The 22,539-nt window shown below is 36.5% G+C and overlaps 3 protein-coding genes across 3 annotated transcripts in view; 2 read left to right on the forward strand and 1 right to left on the reverse strand.

Annotated features, from left to right (window-relative positions):
* On the forward strand, window positions 1-19,699 carry LOC123520549 (25S rRNA (adenine-N(1))-methyltransferase-like). The gene is made up of 5 exons (XM_045282909.1): window positions 1-100; window positions 14,331-15,928; window positions 16,850-17,011; window positions 17,886-18,125; window positions 19,030-19,699. The coding sequence occupies exons 1-5, from the start codon at window positions 44-46 to the stop codon at window positions 19,238-19,240; spliced, it is 2,268 nt and encodes a 755-aa protein (XP_045138844.1). The 5' UTR covers window positions 1-43; the 3' UTR covers window positions 19,241-19,699.
* The window catches only part of LOC123520550 (GPN-loop GTPase 1-like), an 18,328-nt gene continuing 15,054 nt past the window's right edge, over window positions 19,266-22,539 (forward strand). Inside the window, exon 1 of the mRNA XM_045282911.1 lies at window positions 19,266-19,285. The gene's annotated coding sequence lies outside the window, so the exon portion shown is untranslated. The remainder of the gene's footprint in view (window positions 19,286-22,539) is intronic.
* The window catches only part of LOC123520551 (cyclin-dependent kinase 7-like), a 9,694-nt gene continuing 6,997 nt past the window's right edge, over window positions 19,843-22,539 (reverse strand). Inside the window, exons 7-9 of the mRNA XM_045282912.1 lie at window positions 22,180-22,352; window positions 20,592-20,710; window positions 19,843-20,023 (exon numbers count right to left, since the gene is read on the reverse strand). Coding sequence (XP_045138847.1) covers window positions 19,995-20,023; window positions 20,592-20,710; window positions 22,180-22,352 — 321 coding nt within the window. The 3' untranslated portion in view covers window positions 19,843-19,994. The remainder of the gene's footprint in view (window positions 20,024-20,591; window positions 20,711-22,179; window positions 22,353-22,539) is intronic.

Genomic DNA, 22,539 nt, shown 5'->3' on the forward strand with positions numbered 1-22,539 from the left:
CTGTCCCCAGAGTAAGATAGTTTTTGACGCCAGAGCAGCCAGCATGAGCTTCAACTTTCCTATACCTGACTGGGGCGATGATGAGGGCTTCCACTACCCGGTAATATAGCATACCTTGCAACATAAAGCTCAAATTTTAGCTCCCTATGACTAGATATATAAGAAAATTTGAGGGTATATTCATTATTCTGTTACTTAGTTAACCCTATTTACCTAATGTAATGTAGCTCATGCTCTGGTATGCATGGCACTCTACCAACTTTGGCTTATTTACAGGTGATGATTATAACTCATATTATCATAATTTAATTTGGAATGAGCCTACTTCAAACCAAGCTATTCACACTTTCATAGTCTCGAACTACAGCACAATCAGAACACATTCAGAACATTCTAATATTAAGCACTTCATCTAGAAGCAAAAACAAATCTTAAGGTTTATGCTTATTACTGGTCCTTGTCAGTAGCAATGTAGCACTACACTAACTACTGTGTTACTGTCTCTGAGCTGCCATGCAACAGTCTTTTAATGAATAACAATTAAGATAATATCAAATATTAATCTGACATTATGTTTAACTGCCTGAATCCATGACACATGTTGGGTTGGAGATGCTAAGGATACAGTTTACCAAAATAATACCTTGTATCAGGGACCCAGTCTGGAGAGGACCAGTGTTTCATGGATGCTGAAACAAAAACTGAATAACTTAAAAAAAAAAAAAAAACCAGCTCAATAAAGCTCACAAGAACTTATTCCAAATAATTGATTTCAAATAATAATAAATTGGTAAACCTACAGAGTTTCACTACCTTGCCCTTTCTGGACGAAACAATTTTTTTCTGGTAGATTTCGGCTTGCTTTTAATTAAAACGCCACTTGTTTTTGGCGGAAATCAACCAATTTTTTTTTACAGCCCCGAAACATATGATTTGCATAAAAAAACAACTGGTAAATTAATTAAAAACAAGCCGAAGTCTACCAGAAAAAATTAGTTTCGTCCAGAAAAGAACCTAACCTAACCCAACCCAACCCAACCCAACCTAACCCAACTCAACTCAACCCAACCTAACTAAACCTAAACTAACCTAACCTAACTAAAAGTAACCTAACCTAATCTAACCTAACCTAACTAAACCTAACCTAATCTAACCTAACCTAACTTAACTAAAACTAACCTAACCTAACTAAACTTAACCCAACCTAACCTAACCTAACCTAACTAAACCTAACCTAACCTAACTTAACCTAACAAAACCTAACCTAACCTAACCTAACCTAACTAACCCAACCTAACCTAACTAAACCTAACCTCAGGGGCCGTTGTGATTGGCGGAAATAATTATGCTTTTTTTTTTTTTTTTTCATTGGCCGCCGTTTCAGTTTCAAAGAACAGAACCAATCAGCGTAAACAATTAAGTGCATGCTCAGACAATGGTATGTCACGGAGCCCACCGAGTCGCCGCGAGTGCATGACACCATCAGTGTGCAGCAGGGTTTGATGCGGGAGGCTAGTGTGACGGCTGATCACCAAACTACCAAAACACACTTAAATTTTAAAAAATCTGTGTCGCCATTCAAAAAGGTTGCACCTAGTATATATGGGGTTCAAATTACTCGTAATCAGGAGCTCTATCTCTTGATGTGGGTAAAAAACACGTAGCTGATTGTGGTGAAACTGCAGTAATACCAATAAATTTACCACAGAAAGTAAATCTCATATTTCCTAGAAAGTTATAAATATCTTGAAGGGATATATATATATATATATATATATATATATATATATATATATATATATATATATATATATATATATATATATATATGTATGTATGTATGTATGTATGTATATATGTATATACTAAAACAGGGATACTAGTAGAAGCCTTCACATTTGTCCTACTTTATTATCAATGTTTTGCCTTTCATCAGAAGGCATATTCAGGATCTGTAACACAGTTATAAAAACTAAGTACATAAATATAAAAAGTCTTACAAAGGTATTATAAAGAGTTAAACACAAATAGAATTTTTTTTAAATAAAGATTCTAAACAGAAGTACATAGTTAACAATGCACAGAATAATTTAAGATACAGTAACACATGGTAAAATACAAAATAAAGGGAAACCAACCTGGGTATGTATGCTACGGGGTGTAGAGGAAGAATAGTGAGCAAGGTTGAGATAGGTAAGGTGAGAAGAAAAGTAGGAGAGGAAGGTGAAGCAAATATTCGAAACTTCTGTTGTAAAGTGTAAAGCCTAGTTGTGTCAACTAGGCTTTACACTTTGGGCCCGCAGCCTGCTGAAGTGAATTGCTAGTTATGTATTTTTGTTTGAATATTGTTGGGCAAGTAAGGATATTGAAACTTCCACATTGAGAGAGAGAGAGATAACCATGGGGGACGAAATTAGAGATGACAAAAAGTTTTTGGAGCTTGTACAGACCGGGATGAACTGGTTCCCCCTGCCAGCTGGGGTGAATTGGGCCACTCCTGAAAAATTTATGTCTGATAAATCTGAAAATTGAAAAAAGTGAATACTTACCTTGACAGCCCACTTCAGTATCTACACAACCTTAAAAAAGTTTTTGGTCCTGACCGAAAACTTATGGTTCTTAGGGCGTCCCCAAAAAAAGCATGTTTTTCAAAGTTGCAAAATTTTCGTATCTGAAAAAAAACTTTTATTCAATTTCTCCTGAAAGTACACTAAATTTTGTTGAATTTTTATAAAAATTGCAGGTCATATATATAATTCCTTGTTCTTTTGCATGCTTTAATCAGAAATAAAAAAATTCCTTTTAGTTTTAGTGCTATAGGTACTTGAATGAGTGGCCCAATTCACCCCGGTGTATTTCGTATACTGGGGTGTATCGGGCCACCACACTTTCATTATGTTTTTGCTAAATTAAAGCTTCCTAATTTTTTTTTTTTTTTTTTTTTTAGCTATAACCATCATTAAACTTCCTCCTCATACCACTGATGTACTGCAACCTCTTGAAGTTTGCTATTTTAAGCCTTTAAAGACCAGGTGGGATGCCACTATTGCCAAATGGCAAGCAGCAAACTATGCTCGGAAAATTACCAAAGGGGAATTCATAGATTTGGTGGGCAACGTTTGGGTTGAATGTTTCAGTCTCCCGAATGTAAAAATGGTCTTTAAAAAGACTGGTTTGTATCCACCTGATTGCAGTGTTTATCCAGTGAAAACATTCAACCCAAATCTGTATAAATTATGCAAAAGTGTCCAGACATCTTCAGAGCCAGTCCACAAACCAGCGACTCCAAAGAAGGTCATTCCTCCCAAAGAGATGATTTCCCTTTCAACCTCTTTCGAGCAGATAATGGCAGATGTTTTCAGAAAGCCCTACCCAACCAGAAGAGAGGACATCAAGGAAGAGATTCCACAACAGCACTCCAGTAAAGGAGCCCAGTTCAGCAGAGTAGGAAGATGCTGAGCTATTGAACAGCAGTCATTCTTCAATCAGCAGTATAGAGGACATGGACGAAGATGAAGAAATTGAAGGTGTTGCAATGTTTAATGCTCAGAAGTACAGTAGAATACAGAAAAAGAGAGAAATAGAAGAAAATAGCTACTATGGGGTGGATTATGGAAAAGCATATATTGGGCGTGTGATTATGTGTGGCAAATTAAGTTTTTGGAAAGAAAACCAAATGACATGTATGACAGGCCAAAGAGGGATGATGTTGATGACTCTGTTGATGCGAAATATGTGTTTTGTGGACCCATAAAGCTTGTGGGCACAATACCTTATCAGATCCAAGGTGTGGATGTGATGTATAAGAACTATAAAAAATCTAAAAACATATTCTAGAAAGAGAGAGAGAGAGAGAGAGAGAGAGAGTAAAATACATAAAAGATACTGAAAAAACATTAAAACATTAGTGGCCCGAAGGATGGCCCAATTCACCCCAAAGAGTGGCCCCATTCACCCCAGGACTTTGGCATAGAGTAGGCCACTTATTTATGTTAATAACTTCTATAATGATAATCAAAATTATTATTTTCTTTCAGGGAATATGTATCACATAGTAAGGTACCTTCGCACAAATTTTCAATAGATTTGACTGATTTGTGTAGATTTTATAATAAAAAATGTAAAAAGTGGCCTGTATTCCCCCCGGTCGATGCTCTACGATTTCATTTCTCCCTTCTTTTAACTGAGGGTAATTTAGTATGAAAGGGGACTAGGCTTTCTTTTTATAGATGAAATAGAGAGCTAATTGTGCCCTGAGCGTGGTCGGTCCAGAAAGTAAGCAATGTCTACAACACAGCTGCCCATTCTCTTTCTCTCTCTCTCTCTCTCTCTCTCTCTCTCTCTCTCTCTCTCTCTCTCTCTCTCTCTCTCTCTCTCTCTCTCTCTCTCTCTCTCTCTCTCTCTCTCTCTCTCTCTCTCTCTCTCTCTCTCTCTCTCTCTCTCTCTCTCAAATTACTGCCTTAGATTGGCTGTGATGGTGCCCATATGGGGAGTTTGCAGCAGGGCAATACTCTATAGCAAGACAGCATAAAGTGTGAGCCACTGAGGTATTGGCACTCAGCAGGGTTGCACTTCCCTGCTAAGATGTCACATTTAGGATGGGGAACATTTGTCTATAGAACATGCCTTCATTTTTACCTTAATGGCGGTATGGAACAAAAGTTATAAGGATTACGGAAATTATTTCAGAAACACACCAATTTAAGTAGAAAAAGAGGGAGAGAAAGAAAGGCAGATAGGGCGTTAGGAGGTGGATTGGCATTAAAGAAAGAAGACAAGATCGTGATGTCTGGAGAGGTGATAGTTGTGTGGAGGTAGTCTATTATGACCCTGATGATCCCTTGTTTTCCTCCCCTCCATTGTTACCTCAGCAGGGTCCTTGAGGCAGTCACTAAAAGCTTGCTAAGGATGCCACTGGACTACATGGGAAATGGCCATTATACCAAATGGGAAGCTATATCTTTAATTCATGTATTCTTAGTAAGAGAAATTTTTATTACTGTACACCTCTCAAATAATAATGAACTCTTCTATTGCAATATTGAGCGTAAAATAAGATGCTTTGAATTATCAAAATATTTTTTTGCGTTATTAAAAGAATAAATTGCTGAAAAAGGCAAAGGAGGATTTAAGGGTCTTGCAGACAAGCCATTCTCAATAATGGACAATTCACAGTAATGGACACACACACACACACACCCAGAAAAGTACAGCAAGAAAGGATTAAAGAAACTTACGTATGAGCGGAATGTAATGTATTCCAACATAAATGGAGTGATATCGGGGATTTTAGAACTCAACGATTACTTGAGGGACAAGAACCCAGATATTGTGGGTCTTACTGAAACAAAACTGAGAGAGGGAGAAGACCTGATGGTGGTTGGAGAAGGGAAATATAATGTTTGGAAAAGAAATAGAGTAGGTAAGATGGGAAGAGGAGTGATGTTGCTGGTTAAAAAGATATAAAGGTGGATCAAGTGAAAGAAGGTATGGGAAAGGCAGAAGTGCTAAAGATCAGAGCAGAAACTAATGAAGGAAAAAGAGGCACTACATAGTGGTGTACGTACCACCTAAGACAAATGCATGGTCAGTACAGGAATATGAAGAAATGATAAGTGATACAGGAACATGTCTGGAAGAAATGTTGGGTGGCTGTGAACGAACTATAATGATGGGAGATTTTAATTGTAAAGAGGTGTGTTGGGAGGACTGGTCAATGGAAGGATCAGAGACAACATGGGGAAATACACTATTGACACTGGCAATGGAAAATGTGTTAACTCAGTGGGTCAAAGAAGATACTAGGTTTGGAGGAGAGGGAGCATCGTCAAGACTGGACTTGGTCTTTAGTACAGAGCCAATGGTCATTGAGGAGATGAGGGTGGAGTGCCCTTTAGCAAAGAGTGATCATGCAGTTTTGGAGTTCAAGGTGATAGATGAAGAGAAATCTAGAAGAAATGAAGAATATAAAGTGGGAAGATGGAATTATGCCAAGACAGATTTTGGAAACCTAAAGAAATTCTTTCAAGAGACAAATTGATGAAATTCAAGAGTGCTAAGGGAGCAAATGAAAAGTGGAAGGAATTTATAAAAATATACAAAGAAGGTGAGAAAAATTTGTACCAATAAGACAACATAGAGAAGTTGGAAAGCAGGACTGGTTTAACGATAGATGTGAAAAGGCTAGAACAAGAAAAGAGGATGCATGGAAGAGGTGGAGAAGGAAAAGACGGATTAAGCAGTGGGAAAGTTACAAAAGAGCAAGAAATGAATATGTGTTGATTAGAAGAGAAGAAAGAAAGAAACAAGAAAAGGATATAATTGATAAATGTAAAGACCAACCAAGGCTTTTTACAGACATGTGAACAACAACATCAAAAATAGAGAAAGTATTGAAAGTTTAGAAGTAAATGGAGTATGCAGTGAAGATCCCAGGAAATGGCAGAGGCTATGAATGGATGCTTTCGGAAGGTATTCACAAAGGAGACTGCTTTTGACAAACCACTGGTAATGGAACAGAAAGGGATTATGAAGGAGTTTCAAGTAACTGTGGAGGAGATCAAGAATATGATGGGGAGTTTAGAAGTGAGAAAAGCTGTGGGACCTGATGGGGTATCAGGATGGATTTTAAGAGAATGCAGGAGCAACTGGCAGAAAAAGTTTGTGAAGTAATTGATGCCTCATTAAGGGAAGGTGTAGTGCCCCAAGACTGGAAAAGAGCTAACATTGTCCCAATCTATAAATCAGGTAACAAGAGAGACCCATTGAACTATAGACCAGTGTCACTTACAAGTGTGGTAGCTAAGATGTGTGAGAGGGTGGTGAAGAATAGATGGACAGACTTCTTGGAGAAAATGACATACTTTGTGAGTGTCAATTTGGTTTTAGAAAAGGGCGTTCATGCACGACAAACCTGATATGTTACTATTCGAGGGTGATAGATGTAATACAGGAAAGAGATGGTTGGGCTGATGGAATATATCTGGATTTAAAAAAGGCCTTTGATAAGGTACCACACCGGAGACTGATCTGGAAACTTGAAATGGTAGGAGGAGTGCATGGCAGTTTACTAAAATGGATGGAAGACTTTTGGTAGGAAGAGAAATGAGAACAATAATTAAGGACAGACCATCAGAATGGGGCTTGGTGGAGAGTGGAGTTCCACAGGGATCAGTGTTGGCACCAGTAATGTTCGCGGTCTACATAAATGACATGGTGGATGGGGTGTCCAGTTATGTGAGCCTATTTGCAGACGATGCAAAATTGTTAAGAAAAGTGAGATGTGACAAAGATTGCGAACTACTCCAGGAAGACTTGGACAGAATATGGAAATGGAGCTGTACATGGCAAATGGAGTTCAACACGACAAAATGCAAGAAAATAGAGTTTGGCAAGAGTGAAAGAAGAATCAGGAGTATGTACAAGATAGGAAATGAAGACATAAAACCAGTCATGAAGAAAAAGACCTTGGGGTGACAATTACCAATGACCTATCGCCAGAGAGACATATAAACAAAATAATTGGAGAAGTATTGAACTTATTGAGGAACATAAGAGTGGCGTCAGATATTTAGATGAAGAAATGATGAAGAAAATAATTACTGCAATGATAAGACCGAGGCTTGAATATGCAACAATACAGTGGGCTCCGAACTTAAAGAAACACATAAGGAAACTAGAGAAAGTACAGAGGGCTGCAACAAAAATGGTGCCTGACTTAAGAGATTTGACTTATGAAGACAGACTGAAAAGAATGCAACTTCCGACCCTGGAAAACAGAAGAGAAAGGGGAGACCTGATAGCAATATACAGAGTGATGATTGGCATGGAAAAATGGATAGGGAAGATCTGTGTATGTGGAATGAAAGAATGTCGAGAGGGCATGGGAAAAACTAAAATGGCCACTTATAGGAGAGATGTGAAAAATATAGCTTCCTCATAGAAGGGTGGAAGCATGGAATAGTTTAGACGTGGAAGTGGTCAACGCAAGGAATATTCATGATTTTAAGAAAAGCTGGACATTAATAGATATGGAGACGGGACAACACGAGCATAGCTCTTTTCCGTATGTTACAATTAGGTAAATACACACACACACACACACACACACACACACACACACACACACACACACACACACACACACACACACACACACACACGGTAGCTCAGTGGTTAGAGCGCTGGCTTCACAAGCCAGATGACCGGGGTTCGATTCCCCGGCCGGGTGGAGATATTTGGGTGTGTCTCCTTTCACGTGTAGCCCCTGTTCACCTAGCAGTGAGTAGGTACGGGATGTAAATCGAGGAGTTGTGACCTTGTTGTCCCGGTGTGTGGTGTGTGCCTGGTCTCAGACCTATCCCAAGATCGGAAATAATGAGCTCTGAGCTCGCTCCGTAGGGTAACGTCTGGCTGTCTCGTCAGAGACTGCAGCAGATCAAACAGTGAATACACACACACACACACACACACACTTTTTTTTATTTTTTTTTTTTTTATGGGCTATAGCACCTGTAGGCATACTTGAAGAGTATTTATGTGGAAAGTGCTGTTCAGCTTCCGCCCATTAATGGCGCAGACAATTTTATTTATAGTGGTACTCATATTAGGGCCTATATCATAACCCAAGTGCATCTTTGGTATAACCACTTGGAAGCTATGCCACTTGACAAGTGGTTTGGCTTCAAAGCAGTATGTGGTGGGATTTGAACCTACATGTTGAGTTTGCCCGATCCCATGCTCACCACGTAATCCACTACACCACTGCCTCCCTCCTGTAATAATCTAAACAATTTTGCTACCAGATCTAGTGCAACTGTGACCTTGTGACTCTGTTTTTGGCCCTCCCAGTGTGACTTGCAGCTTTATGACCAACTTTTTTTTTCCCTGTGCAACTCCACTAAATTACAAAGTAAATTTCAGTGTGATAACAGAAATATGGTTTTATAAGGCAGAGGAACTCATATTTATTAATTTAAAGAATTCTGTTTTAGTTAAGACATAGCCTAGAATAATATCTGCAGGTCATCCTCCTCCTCCATATCCTCCTGGCCCATATCCTCTAGCTGCGGCAATTGAAAAAAAGAAGTTTCTTTGTTCGTGTTGAAAATCGTGGCAAAAGTAACAAAAAATTGGCAGTTTAACTTTGCTTAGTTCAACTTTCAAAAAATGTTTGGAAATTCAAAATTCATGGTGTGGCAAAGTTGCAAAGTTACAACTTAGTGCAGCAATGCCCAGCTCTGGTAATTTGAGGCTATAGAAGTTGGAATGTTTTGATTTGAAGTAATGATCCTTTAATGCCATAAACATTCTTTTAATGCTACTCATATACTTAATACTATATACAACAATATTTTACTGTCACCTAGAATCTTAGTACCATATGTGCTCTCCCAATATTTTATACACTTCCGTAATGCCTTTCTATATGCCAGCCTTATTTTCAAGGACAATAAGAGGGATGAGTTTTCTAAATTGGATCTACCTTGATTTAATCACATAAACTCAAATAAAAGTTTAGGAGTTTTCTCATAAAACAAGCTTTTTTTTTTTTTTTGTAATTTTGGCTGTAGGATCTACTCTCTTATAACCCCAAAATTATGTTCTTGGTATACAAAGTGATGGAACTTATTAAGGACAAAATTTGAGCTGCAGTTTTGCAGTCAAGTTGTATCAAGATGACATCATAGCTATGTCACAACTTGCAGCCGTCTTGCTCAAAACCGTTTTCGCGCTCAAGTTAATTTGACTTCAAGATGAGTTGATCTTGCCTCCAGCTCAAGGTGCTCCCAACCACTATTAATATGGCATCAGAAACTCAAGTCATGGCATCAGATACACACAAGTTTTGTGTCTGTACCTATACACCACATAAAAAGTATGATATTTTCACATTAATGAAAGTAGACTGCCTTACTGGTATCGTGGGCAACATCCCACTTATCCATGACACTCTTTTAATAATGTGGTGATAAGACAATGTGGCACCCAACACTGCCCGCCAAAGCAACTGCCATTCAAATTTTTGCTGTGTATGGTTTATTTAGCTGCCATGAATGAGTGTCTTTAATCAGTGAATACTGAAGGCGTCAGATGAATCTCATTATACAGTGGAGACTCAATACTCGAACATCTTAATAGTCGAACTTTTCAATACTGGAACTAAAATGTTTGATTTGATACTTGAAAAAATACCTGATAGTCAAATGTCCACACACATGGTTGTAAACAAAGGCTCCCTGATCTGTCCCTCTCCCCTCTGACAGTTGTGCTGCCGTGGTCATCAGAATAACATTTTTGTGCGTTTTTGTCTAAAGTTTTACATTTATAAACATACATTAACACCAAAGGTAATGGAACTGCTGCACACATGGTTGTAAACAAACCTCTTTCCTCTCTCTTGCCGCAGCCGCCATTGTCCTGTTCTGATACCGGTTTTACCAACAGTACCAGTAAAACAGTATACAGTGATACCTCGACATACAAATTTAATTCGTTCTGTGACGATTGTTGTATATAAAAAAAATTGTATATCAAATCAATTTTTCCCATACAAATTAATGGAAATAGAATTAATTCGTTCTCATGATACGAATTTACCCCACCCAAAAAATTAACATGCTTTAAATACCAACTAAATATAGATTTATATAAGATAAATACAATTTAATATAAGATAAATACAATGTTTATTGTATGCATGATATAAATGTACTATATTGCCCAAAATAACAACTTAACCCACAGAACTTGGGACACATCGATAGACGTTCATCACGCAAGACTCGGAACACGTTGATAGACGTTTAGGCTTTTTACGGCTATATTTTGGCTATTTTTTTCCCGTTTTCTTTGCTTATAAGCTGGCAACAGTCATCAGTCACTGTGTCACCAATGATGGATGGTGGGAGCAACATTGATTTCACGGTGTCTGATTCCGCCACCTCTCCTGTGCGTCTTATGTGAATACAGGCTATTTTGTGTGTTTCTTGCCAAACTTTTACTTTTGAGTTCACAAAACTTAAGAAAAATGCACACTGCTGAGTAGCACAGGCACATACATGCACAAAGGATGAACAACAATACATAACGTGGGCTGAATGTTCGGGTGGATGTTGGTAGCCGAGTGATCGCTGGCTGCACCACCTACCGATGGCTATTTGTATCTTAAAAATATCTTTGTATTTCAAGGTAGGAATTACAGGCAACCCCCGCTTAACGAAGGTTTAATTTTACTAGCATCTGCTCGTTTAACGAACACCAAACTCGCTTTAACGAAGTTTTATCCAGGTAATTTTTTCCAAGTTTGAAAGCACCGCCGTATCACGCAAGCCGACAGGCTTTTGAATACACCAGCACCTCTCGTGGACAACACGCGCACCACGCGCTCCCCCTGTTCAAAATAATATCAGCGTCAGCAGCAGCTCGTCTCAACTTACCACCAGAAGGCCCTTCAATGTCGCCTAGCATTGCTAAGAGGACCAAGAAGTCTCTTACTCTCGAAGTGAAGCTGGATGTTATTCACAGACATGAGAGAGGCGAGAAAACTAATAGCATTGCTTGCCACCATCTTGACTCCATCTACTGTCTCTACTATTTTCAAGTCAGCAGACTCTATTAAGGCTGGTGAGACTGTATCTTCCTTGCAAGCTAAAAGAACCACCTGAACTCATGACTCTACAATGGATAAAATGGAAAGCCTTGTGGAAATGTGGTACATAAGTTTTGTATGTGATACAATGATGCGCCCTTTGTTTACATTCCACAAGTTGCCGGTTACCGTCTTTCCCGTTTCATTCTCCCTCCCTTCATAAATTTAAGATTATAATATTATAAAGTTACTTACATACATACTGTACATTAGTACATGAAAATGACTTCAATTAAACTGCCTAAATGTTTAACTTCATAATTCTTACTTTCATTAAACCTTTGCACTCTCGCTTTGTTTACTCTCGATGGAAGTTCAAGTCAGGGGTTAAACTTGTTATAATCAGTTCGCTTAACGAAGTTTCGCTAACAAAGTTTTTTTTAGGAACGTAACCCTTTCATTAAGCGGGGTTTGCCTGTATATGAAAATTTTCGTCATATATAAAAAAAAAATCATGTGTTGGGACGTTCGTATCGCGAGGTATTACTGTACCTGGATAGAAGTGCGCATTCCTATTCCTGCCGCAGTCTTGAAAAGAACAATATTCTTCTGCATTTTGTTGATAGTTTTTCATTTACAAACTTATAGTGGCACCAAAGAGTTTTATTAGTTTTGAAAATAAGGAATCTAGTGAGAGTGCAAGTGTTAATGAGTCACATATCTCCATTTGTGGGTTCATAGGAATCACACAAGGAGAAAAGTTAAAGACGTTTTCATGGATAGTGACTCATCCTCTGATGACCTCCCTCCTCCTCCCCACCCTCCTCCCCTCCTCTTATATTATGTTATCCATCACCAGTCTTCACTTATGGTATGTACAAATCAAATTATAAAAAAAAATTACATTGAATTTTTTATAAACTTGGTTTTTATTAAGATTAGAACGAATTACCTGATTTAAATGTATCGATAGTCAAACTTTTTGATACTCGAACAGCCATTGGAACGAATTGTGTTTGAGTATTGAGTCTGTACTGTATTATTTTGCTTCCTATATGGATATTAGTGTCATTTAAACTGTATTATAGTCTGACCAGCCTTAATTTACGGCCATGGGGGGGCAAGCGTCTCTGTACAGTGTTGCCACGTTTTCACTACTGTTGTTCTGTTAATCTCTCTCTCTTACTAAAGAATCAAAGGTAAGCAGAGAGTCATATAATATATATATATATATATATATATATATATATATATATATATATATATATATATATATATATATATATATATATATATATATATATAAGTGAGTAGCACGAGGTCAGTCACGTTACCACCACAATGTGTCAAGGCCACCAGCTGGGTGTGGAAGAGTTGCCGCTCACAAGTGAATAAGGCTTTTTTTTTTCACTTAGGTATTGGCATATACCTACTATTTTGTAAAAATAGAAACTACACATTAGCTTGGCTTACGAATTATGAATGCGATTATGCCTCACCCTTGAAATTACTGTAAAAGCCAGTAAATGTGAGCATTTTATCTTATAATTATAGCAACATCTGGTACTACAAGGTGAGGCTATTCGGCCTGGCCAGGCTGGGTTCATCAGTATTGCCGCCACTCACAAGACTTCTACTATTTTTTTTCTTACTTTGGATAATAGATTATTTCTTTTTTCCATGCTCATTATCTTATATCTGTAACGCTGATATTATTACACACCCTAAACATACGCTAAGTACCATTATAAGTTACTACAGTTGATATCAGCAACACTGTTGAATATGTATGCCATGTTTGTATGGTACTATATAGTTTTTTTTATGCATATGATGGTTACTGTTGATTCAGCCATCTATATACACAAGTCAAAATTTTATACATCTGAATTGATGGTGTTTGCGATGCCTTGTACACCAATAACTTCCATTTCACATCACATTTTTTAGAAACGTGGCAGAACTGTAGAGATACCCACCATAGCCGTAAATTAAGCCTGGTCAGACTATAGTAGCATTTTGGAATATCAGAAGAGTCCTGGCAACCTGTAGAGCATGGTGGAGTGTTTTGGCGAGCACACCAATCTCAAGTCAACATGAATTCAAGATGACTTGACTGCAAAAACACTGCCTTGATATATATTATGATTTTTATTTTGTGGTTTCTCAATTTTTATTTTTTTTTATTTTTTTATTATTATTACAAAGTAAGTATTCTAGTTAGGGAGGGTACATATAGTTACACCATTCAAAGTTCATGGTCCGTTCAGATAAATGTGTGTATTTCAGCCTGGTCACACACACTGCCATTTACTGTTTGCTCGTGCTCCAGCAACAATCATCCAAAAGATATTTTGAGCAGACAATGACTGGAGCCAAGCTGTCTTGGCAGCAACTGTGTGCAGTGCCAACACTTGAGCTTTAATCATATATCTTATTGATGATGCTTGAGTGTGAGTGGACCATGGCTAGTAGTGTGCATGTCTTGCCATTGAAAATAGAATGGAACAAAAGTAAACCGTGAGTACAGTAAGAGCAAATCATGAACTAAGCGAAAGTGTCATGTCTGTCTGTCCTTGATAGCAAAATGCAGAGTTACTTTGATGATTGATTCAAATTATTAGCTATCACCCTGATTAGTTAAAATTTAAAATCTTTATTACTTTCATAGTTTGTGATGGCAAATTTCATATTGATAATATGAATGAAACATCCTTCATAAAAACAAATATATTTTCAGGGCATAAGTATTGATGAAGAGATTGTTATCAAGGAGAAGTCAAAGAATAAGAAGAGGAAGCTCAATGGTGATGGCACATTTGAGAAGCATAAGCAAGAGGATTGGGAGGTTACACTGCAAGCCTCCAAGAAAAAGAAAACAGGCAAGATAGATACAGTGACTGAGATCAAGAAAATTCAAGGCACAAAGGAACTCACTAGAAGTGAACCAAAGAAGATAAAAAAGGAAGAAACAAAGAACAAGACCAAAAAGACATTCTCAAACCAAGAGAATCAGAATCATGCCTCAGAACTTCAGAATAAGACAGGCAATAAAAACAAAAAGAAGAAGAATAGGAAAAACAATAAGTACAAAGAACTTAACGAAAGACAAAAAGAAGAGAGGATAGCAAGTCAAACTAGTATGGCAGAAAGCAAAAGTGAATCCAAACAGCAAAATATAATGACTATTAAGAAGAGCCAAGAATCTTTTCAAGTCCTTGCATCAAAAGAAGAGGTAGAATCAACTCAAGACAAGGAGGTTAAGAAGAAAAAGAAAAAGAAGAAGAAATCCAAGTCATTAGATAATGCAAACAACACTGTACATAAGGAAGACAGCACAGTTAGCCTGAAGAATAGTCCAGACACATCTCATCATGATGCCAAGCAAGACATGAAGGATGCCAATGGTCATGGGAGTGAAATTAACTCCCATAATTCACAAGCCATTGATGTTGATATTAAGAAAAAGAAGAAAAAAAAATCTGTCAATAAGACTTCCAATGTCATTTTGTTAAGTGACAACAGTGAGCAGTCTTGTCCTGAGAGCAACAGCCACCTGAATGCAAGTAATGCAAAACTTAAAAAGAACAAAATCAAAAGTGAGAATGGTGATGTAGACATAATTGAAATAGAAGATAACATTGGAATTTCTGCTTCTAAACAGGAATCTGAAGAGGTGGTTGCTGAAGACAGAACCAAGAAGGAAAAGAAAAAGAAAAAAAAGGAAAATTTATTGAAAGCCAAAGACAGCACTTCAGATTCCAAAGTTAAGATAGACAAACAAATGAATGGAGGAAAATTCTTAAAGATAAAAGAGAATGATGACAAAGAAGAACTAATTTTTGATGGTGATGAAGAGTGTAGTGAAAGTTTCAAGAAAGATTTGGGTGATCTCTTATCTAGTCTGAATTTTAGCCAAATGAAAACCCTAGATTCAAGCAAAGTTGGAAAAAAAAGCAAAGGGAAAAGTAACAATGTTGATGACAATGATGATGAATTTGAGATGAGCAGTAGACAAGAATTTCCTCCTACAAAAAAATGTAAAAGATCAATGGACAAGGACAATGAAGATGAAAAAAAAAATAATGGTTTAGTAAAGAAGAAGAATGAGAGTGCCAAAACAAATCAAAAGAAATTAAACAATAGACAAGATTCAAATGAAAGTCAAACTCCTAAATCACCTGTCAAAAAAAAGGCTAAATTTAACAAAGAAAGAGTGGCAAGGTTGCTGGAAGAAGCAGCAAAGATAGAGAGGGAGAAACAGAGTAGTACCCCCTCTACGCCAATTGACTCACTCAAGCACAAGATGGAAGAGAGACTAATGGCAGCCAGGTTCAGGTGAGTGATAATGTGGTCTGTTTGAATACTCTCTTTATTCTAAAACTTTTGTTTTACTTTCACCAAGTCTCTCTCAGCAAGTTTGCCACCTTGCTGCATGTGAACGTGTTGATGGTGTCACTAACTTGCTAACTGGACTGTATGCTCCCATTTTCTTTCAAAATATGAGGGAAACTGATGATGTATTTATCAAATATTTGCTCATATATCAAGTATCATGTTATTTAAATATAATCTGTTGTCTTTTAATTTAATCATCTTTGTGGTAGGCATAAATAAATCTGCTGCATATTCCAAAGCAAGACAAGAATAAGTAGCTTTGCCTATGAGTAAGAGCATCAGTTAGTGGCACTGCTAATATGCATGCAAATTTTTAGGTGGTGAAATTGTTGTGACAGTTGGTGAAACAAAATACAATTAACTGAACTGCTATCTCTTTATAATAAAGATGTACAGCATGGTCAGGAAATACATGTTTATTTAATTCTGGCTGTAACGCTCTTAAGTAAATTTTCATTTAGTTTGTATATATATACTTTTTTTACTTGCCTCAGCTTTCTGCAGTAAATTTTTCTTTTATTCTCTTAGTAGTCAACTTGCTGATGTCACTCCTAGTCCTTTCTAAGTGACTAATTCTATTTTGTATCTGCTTTGTTATATTTAATTTTAGTCTTTTTCCGTAATTTTTTTTTCTTTTGTGCATCTACAAACTTTCAAAATATCATTCCATTTAGTTGTGTTTTTGTAATTTTCAAAAATTATTAGTACATTTATTTTTGTGTCAGTAACTCTTTTATTGGATTCATTACATAACTATTACCTAAACTTAAGTATGTACAAGGCTTTGGAGATCTCAGTGTAATGGTGTGAACAAAGCTTTCACAGCTTGATTCAGCCTGACCTTCTCCTTGGTTTTCTTAGGATGGTCAATGAGGAACTCTATACCAGAAGCAGCAGTGAGGCACAGCAGCTCTTCAAGAAGGATCCTGCAGCCTTTGACGCTTACCACCATGGTTACCAGTCACAGGTCCGCCAGTGGCCTGTTAACCCCTTGGATTTAATCATCAAATGGCTCAGTAAAAAGTATAGTATTGAATTTATTGAATTCTTGTGTTTCTTTGTTTATTAGTTTTAGTGAGGATAAAAGAAATATCCTAAAAACAAAGTATTTTTAGAAACTAAATCAATAATAAAAAGGAGTGTTTGTTTTCATTTTTTAACTTTTGAAATCAAGTAACTTTGAGAACTGAAATATGGTATGGCAACAAAAGCAATTATGAGCTCATAATAGTTTGAAAATCAATTTCTTTGAAAAGGGAGGAGTTCAGTAACTGAGATTCTACTGTATATTAAATCACTATTGATTAGTTTTAGGAGTTGATAAAAGAAATGAGATTTTTCATATTCTATTTTGTCATTATTTAATGAATTTACTTTAGTTTTAAGACTTGGATTATAACCTTTTCTCATTATAAACTAAAAAAAAAAAAAAATACTGAATATGTACAATAAATTTTTTTCCATAAATCTTTCTACAGCAAACCAAAAGGATATTATTTGATAACAGTACTATATATGGCAAAGTTTCCATCTCTGATTTTTCCCTACTGGAGCCTGGGTATATGAATTGAGTACTAATAGGATAAAGACAGTTTTCTTTAATGTAATTTCCCTACAGTGCCTTTAACACCATCTTAAATAGTAACATATTTGAAATACTTCGTAGTGGATACTGCACTCTTCTCACTTCTATGAATCGGTCAATCTTTCTGATGCCTTGCTCCCTTCTGCAGCATCTCTCAAGGTGGTGGCTATGACAGAAGAACCACATTTTTTCTTATCCAAACATTCCTTATTGTTTGCTCTAGTTCTGGATTTGACTTTTGATATATGTAGTTGGTACATTTCAGTTCAGATAGCACTTTTTTTTAATAGATTGTTATCATGACTTTTGCAGGCCCAAGGAGTGGGTGGTTGCTGACATGGGATGTGGAGAGGGAACACTGGCCCAGCGTGTGCCCCAAAGCTGTGTTCACTCCCTCGACCTGGTGGCAGCGAATTCCCAGGTAACAGCATGTGACATGGCCCACACACCCCTGTCAGCAGCTTCTGTGGATGCAGTGGTGTTCTGCCTCTCCCTAATGGGTACCAACCTCAAGGACTTCATGATGGAAGCCAACAGAATTTTGAAAGCAGGGTAAGTTTTTTGGATTGGGTAAAAGATGAAATGTGAGACCAAGTGAGTAAGAAAAAAGCTGATGATTGGTAAATATGCAAAGTGAGAATGACTATGAGATTGTAATTATTCAAGAGTGAGAAGAATGGAAAGGGTGTGCTGTGGAATGAGAGAGGGAAAGAGAGCAAGATATCATAGGATATAGGAAGGTTGATTTGAGGCAAGACTCGAAAGAGAAAGGGAAAGGAAAGGAACTGTGGAAGGACAGGACATATTGTGAAATAGAGGAATGAATGGGGTTCGCAAATGGGAAAGGAGAGCAGTTGAGCAACAAAGGAGGCTAAGAGAATGAGGAGAAAGTAGAGAGAATAAATGTAGGCAGAAAGAGTGAAGAATGAGTTAAAAAAAACAAAAGAATTAAAGGAAGAGAGGAAGTAATAGAGAATAGTTTTTTTTTTCTACTCATTTCTGTCCTTTCTCCTTTCACTCTTTCCATTTACTTGTTCCTGTACTCATATATTCATGAAATACTACATGTTATTTTGATTTTTTAAATTTTATTTATTTTTTTTTGCTCTTCTCTTTGCTCTCTAAAGCTTCGCATCAAATATGATCCAATTTGTATTATTGTATTGTATAAAGATGATCCACATCTTAAATTTTAAATAAGGAGGTAACAAATCCACAATTGCATCCAAAAATATTGATATTCTTACATCCACATATTGATATTCTTACATCCACAACTGCATTTTATTGGAAATGTATATCTGGCCCTGTATCTTATCCATGGAGCTCTAAAATTTAGTATGCGACACATCTCAGTAGTATGTACTACTTGCTAAGTTAAGTCACACTGATGCATGCCAATTTTATATGTTTCATCTGAACATATATTGAAGAAGCTGAACCTTTCTTGTTACAGAGGTATCATGAAGATAGCTGAGGTAGAGAGTCGATTTGGAGATGTGAAGGAGTTTGAAAAACATCTGGCAAAGTATGGCTTTCACTGCACAGCTAAAGATACTTCTCACCAGTACTTCTTTCTTTTTGACTTTAAGAAAACCCACAAGCTCAAGAAGACAATAAGTTTGCCAGACATTTTCTTAAAGCCATGTTTGTACAAAAAGAGATGAGCCTCCACTTATGGTTGAGGTCTTGTTGTGTACATGACAGTTCAGGTACAGTACATCTTATAGTTACTGTATTGACTCCTTAGTACATATTTGTCTTTCTACATGTGCCTTATCATTAAACATTTCCTAGATTATGGGTACATGGTTATTGGCATTTCTTTGCTTAACATTGAGTGGGTGATGGACAGAAAAAGTTCACAGTGATGCATACTAGTTGGCCTCTTGCTGCTGGATTGCTTCATGGGAAACCAGTTGGAATCTTGAAGCAATAGTGGCACAAAGTCCAGTTCAGCAGACATTAGTGTGCATACAACTGATGTTTGATTACATAGCTCATCACATTCTTGCTGTGTTTGAAACTACAAAAACCTAATCTTTGTCAGATCAACCTTTTAAAGTCCCAGAAACCAATCTTTACTGGGTAGCATTCTCAGTAAAGAATAGCAAAAAAAAAAAAAATAAAATAAAAAAAAAAAAATAAAATAAAATAAAAAACACAGCAACAAGTTTTGTTGAATGTATGTACCAGGCAAGTTGTTTGATGTTAAATATGTCAGGCCTTGTGACCATCAGTGCTAAACTAGATAAAATTAAACCAGGTATTAAAGTCAATATATAATTTTAATGTGGATTGTTTATACAAGAGCAGTACAAAAATATTTTTTGACATTATTATTTATACAGCAGCAGAATAGCATTGTATGTAAGACTGGAAGGGAAAACAAAGGCGAGTTTCTTGGTTGCTGCATGAGCCCTAGAACTGTAGTTTCTTTGGTAAAGATCCTGGAAAACAAAAATGAGGCAACCATGAGATCTGCATAAGAAAGTCAACATTACATGATAAAAGTCAGGGAATTATCAGTAAATGCATACTGCACACCTGAAGAGGCTGTCACACATATGCCAAGTACAAGAAATGCATTTCTGGACTAAAATCCTAAGCCTAGAAAATAATATCAGTTAGGCTCATATCTTTTCAACTTGCGTCTCCTGTATATTTCATATAGAAAATATAGATGACACATCATGACCTTTGTTGTTCAGCAGGAAGGGTAAAGCAGCAGTCACATATTTTCTTTGTATTTGTATGTGAGTGGTCTATAGGCCTTGTCTCATGAATGAGATAAGGAAAGGGAAAAGGAATATCAGTGAACCAGCAATTTCTCATTCAAATTCTTATTCATTGATATTAATTTCCTCATAAACAAGTTTTCTTGCACCATTATAATTTCTTTAACATACAGCACTACAAACTGCATCTATTATCTCCTTTCTCTTGTAGTATTATACTGATTTACATGTCTGCAGCATTAATTTCATGATTTTTCCATCTTCATAAAAAGCCACCTACCTCCAAATCCTGACTCTTCTATGATCTTGCGCTTAAGAGAAGGCTTTTCTTGCTCCTTCCTGTCCCGAATGGAAGGGGGAAGGGGCAACATGGGCCCAGGTGTTGGTGCCGGTCGATTGCTGAATGGATGGGATTAAGTTGTCATTGCAAAAATTATTCTGGTCTTGAATAATTATCACAATACATACATATAGGTATAATCATAATTTTTAACCCATAGTCAGACTCTTAAGTAGCTTACCATCTTCACAGTACCTAAGATTCCATGAAAATATTCTGAATAAAAGTGAAATTAGTTTTGTAGAATTCTCATCAAGCTCTCAGTTCACTTTCATATGCACATAACTTCCTATTAAATGCCTCAATTGTCTATTACTTCTTTTGTACTTAATAAATTAATTCTTGATGAAATAACATTAACCCTTATACCCCGTGATAACAGGAGAGAGTGGTTTCAAGATGGGTAGTAAATGTTAAAAGGGTTTCCTTTGAGTCATTTAGTGTTCAATTAAATTATTTTAACAAACACTGGGACAATTATATATCATTACAAAGTTTAGGAGTTGTTCTTTGCTGTAGTATAATTATTACTGAACAAATGCAACTTATATACTCATGAAAAATCAAAGGTAAAAAATTTTTAGAGCAAGATAATTTTAGAAAGCTATTCTTTTATTTCCTTAAATGTTTTGCAAAAAACACATCAACAAATCTTATTACTCATATACCATTTCAAAGGTGAGAAGTTTTGTTTTGATATATTGTATTCATTATGGAAAATAAAGCAGGGAAGTGCAAAATGTAATAGTATAATGAAAATTCAACCTCTCGTGATCAGAAACAAGCTTCACCACATCTTCCTCAAGGCAGCACCACGCACTTTTATCTAAGCCAATAACAAGATAAAAATAACAATCCCAATATTGTCATGCATCATAATATGTTTCTGAACTACTTACTTATCTTCTATCTCACCAAGAAATTGATGAAAATTTTTTAGAATACAGCACTCTGATTTTAGTGTACTCACTACACTCATGCTTGGCACCCTCACACCTACATAAACATACCCTTGTAAGAGCTGATACGTGATTGGTCAAGTGTCCATCATATTGGAAACAATGAACCAATGACAGACCTTGCTATATGACAGATAGCCTCAAACATAAACAAACTATGCAGCATAAATTGAGTGCGGTATTTGAAAAAGCGCCACAATTATGCCTGAAAGGGTCTAACATAAAAGCTGTAATTGTGCCTAACTGGGTATAAGAGTTAATATTTCTATTTTTACTTCAAAAGGCAGATTAGGCTACTCTTTCTCTAAACTATCCTTGAGTTGAGAGCTCTGTACAATATTATATAAACTGGCTTGGTGTAATGGTTAGGATGCTTAGTTTATTGAGAGTCCAGAGCTGAAATCCTTGTCCCATTTTTTAGATACTTTTGAATAAGACAATATCAATATGGTAAACTACTACTTCCTATATTTAATAATATCCGTACTTATTTTTCATATAACTTTCTTGAATCACTATAATTAAGTAAAGATAAAAATATCAAAATAGCATAGTGCATCCTGGCATACCTAAAGTAGTTCATCTTGAGGGCTTGTGTGCAGTTACAGCGCTTAGAAGGATTGATGGTCAGTAAAGAGCCAAGCAACTGAAGCAGGTCATCACTGGCTGCAGGAAACAGGTCTCTTAAAGGAGATCCTTCCAAGTGTTTGAAGGACACGTAGTCTGGAAGTTCTGTCATATCCTGTTAATGTCAAGGGTAAAGATAACTAAGATAACATGCCCAAGAAAACATGGAGGAAACTTGGATATTCTATTCCCTTATGGTAGTTTGAGAAATCTAAATTTTCAGTTTTAGTAGTAAACATACTAACTGAAAGATATCTCAAGAAGAGAAAATAGGAAGTTAATTTCAAATAAGCCAAAAACAT

The sequence above is a fragment of the Portunus trituberculatus genome, chromosome 47, assembly GCF_017591435.1.
Source record: "Portunus trituberculatus isolate SZX2019 chromosome 47, ASM1759143v1, whole genome shotgun sequence".
Lineage (NCBI taxonomy): Eukaryota > Metazoa > Arthropoda > Malacostraca > Decapoda > Portunidae > Portunus > Portunus trituberculatus.